Source organism: Anarrhichthys ocellatus, unplaced genomic scaffold (assembly GCF_004355925.1).
Source record: "Anarrhichthys ocellatus isolate YVR2014 unplaced genomic scaffold, GSC_Weel_1.0 scaffold6965, whole genome shotgun sequence".
Lineage (NCBI taxonomy): Eukaryota > Metazoa > Chordata > Actinopteri > Perciformes > Anarhichadidae > Anarrhichthys > Anarrhichthys ocellatus.
This window is the reverse complement of record NW_022286939.1, coordinates 1,571-2,556: the sequence shown is the minus strand read 5'-3', so window position 1 is coordinate 2,556 and position 986 is coordinate 1,571. Positions and strand designations below refer to the sequence as shown.

The window sequence follows — 986 nt, the reverse complement described above, 5'->3', positions numbered from 1 at the left end:
CGGGGCTACACGGTGATTGACAGGTCTCTAATAGACCATAAAGCAGGTTATGCTTTAGGGGCGGGGCTACACAGTGATTGACAGGTCTTTAACAGACCATAAAGCCGGGTATGCTTTAGGGGGCGGGGCTACACGGTGATTGACAGGTCTCTAATAGACCATAAAGCAGGTTATGCTTTAGGGGCGGGGCTACACAGTGATTGACAGGTCTCTAATAGACCATAAAGCAGGTTATGCTTTAGGGCGGGGCTACACAGTGATTGACAGGTCTTTAACAGACCATAAAGCAGGGGATGCTTTAGGGCGGGGCTACACAGTGTTACAACTTTAACCCTTTCACGGTGTGTTTTCACTTCATCAAAGTTAACATTTTGGTCGTCTGAAAATGTCTTAGTCAGCATTCAGTTCATACTTATATTTATACAAATATGCAGTTATAACGCAGAAAATACTTGAAAAGATTGAAAGAAGACGATCACTTCCAGATGCAAATTTTAAAGTTTTCTTCTTCACCTGCAGGACCTGATGAACCTGAAACTGGCTCTGGACATCGAGATCGCCACCTACAGGAAGCTGCTGGAGGGAGAGGAGGACAGGTGAGAGAAGGAGAGAGGAGGACAGGTGAGAGGAGGAGAGAGGAGGAGGAGGAGGACAGGTGAGAGGAGGAGAGAGGAGGAGAGAGGAGGAGGAGGACAGGTAAGAGGAGGAGGAAGAGGAGGACAGAGAAGTCTCCTTCAATACAAAACACCAACACAAACTATCTCTTCTTGTTCTTCCTCAGAATCGGACATCAGTCCATCCTCAACATCCAGACCGTCTCCAACTACAGTAAGTAACCAACGAGGAAGCTGCACCTCCAACCTCCTTCTTTTAAGGGTGAAATGTCTCTTTGAAGGGAAATATAGTTATATAATATGTCTCTCCCTCTCCCTCTCTCTCCCTCTCTCCCTGTCTCTCTCTCTCTCTCTCTCTCTCTCTCTCTCTCT

At 46.8% G+C, this 986-nt stretch overlaps 1 protein-coding gene across 1 annotated transcript in view; it reads left to right on the top strand.

The window, feature by feature from the left end:
• Positions 1 to 387: 387 nt before the first annotated feature.
• The window catches only part of LOC116380372 (vimentin-4-like), a 1,199-nt gene continuing 600 nt past the window's right edge, over positions 388 to 986 (top strand). The window contains exons 1-2 of the mRNA XM_031842298.1: positions 388 to 596; positions 782 to 828. Of these exons, the coding sequence (XP_031698158.1) occupies positions 526 to 596; positions 782 to 828 (118 nt within the window). The 5' untranslated portion in view covers positions 388 to 525. The remainder of the gene's footprint in view (positions 597 to 781; positions 829 to 986) is intronic.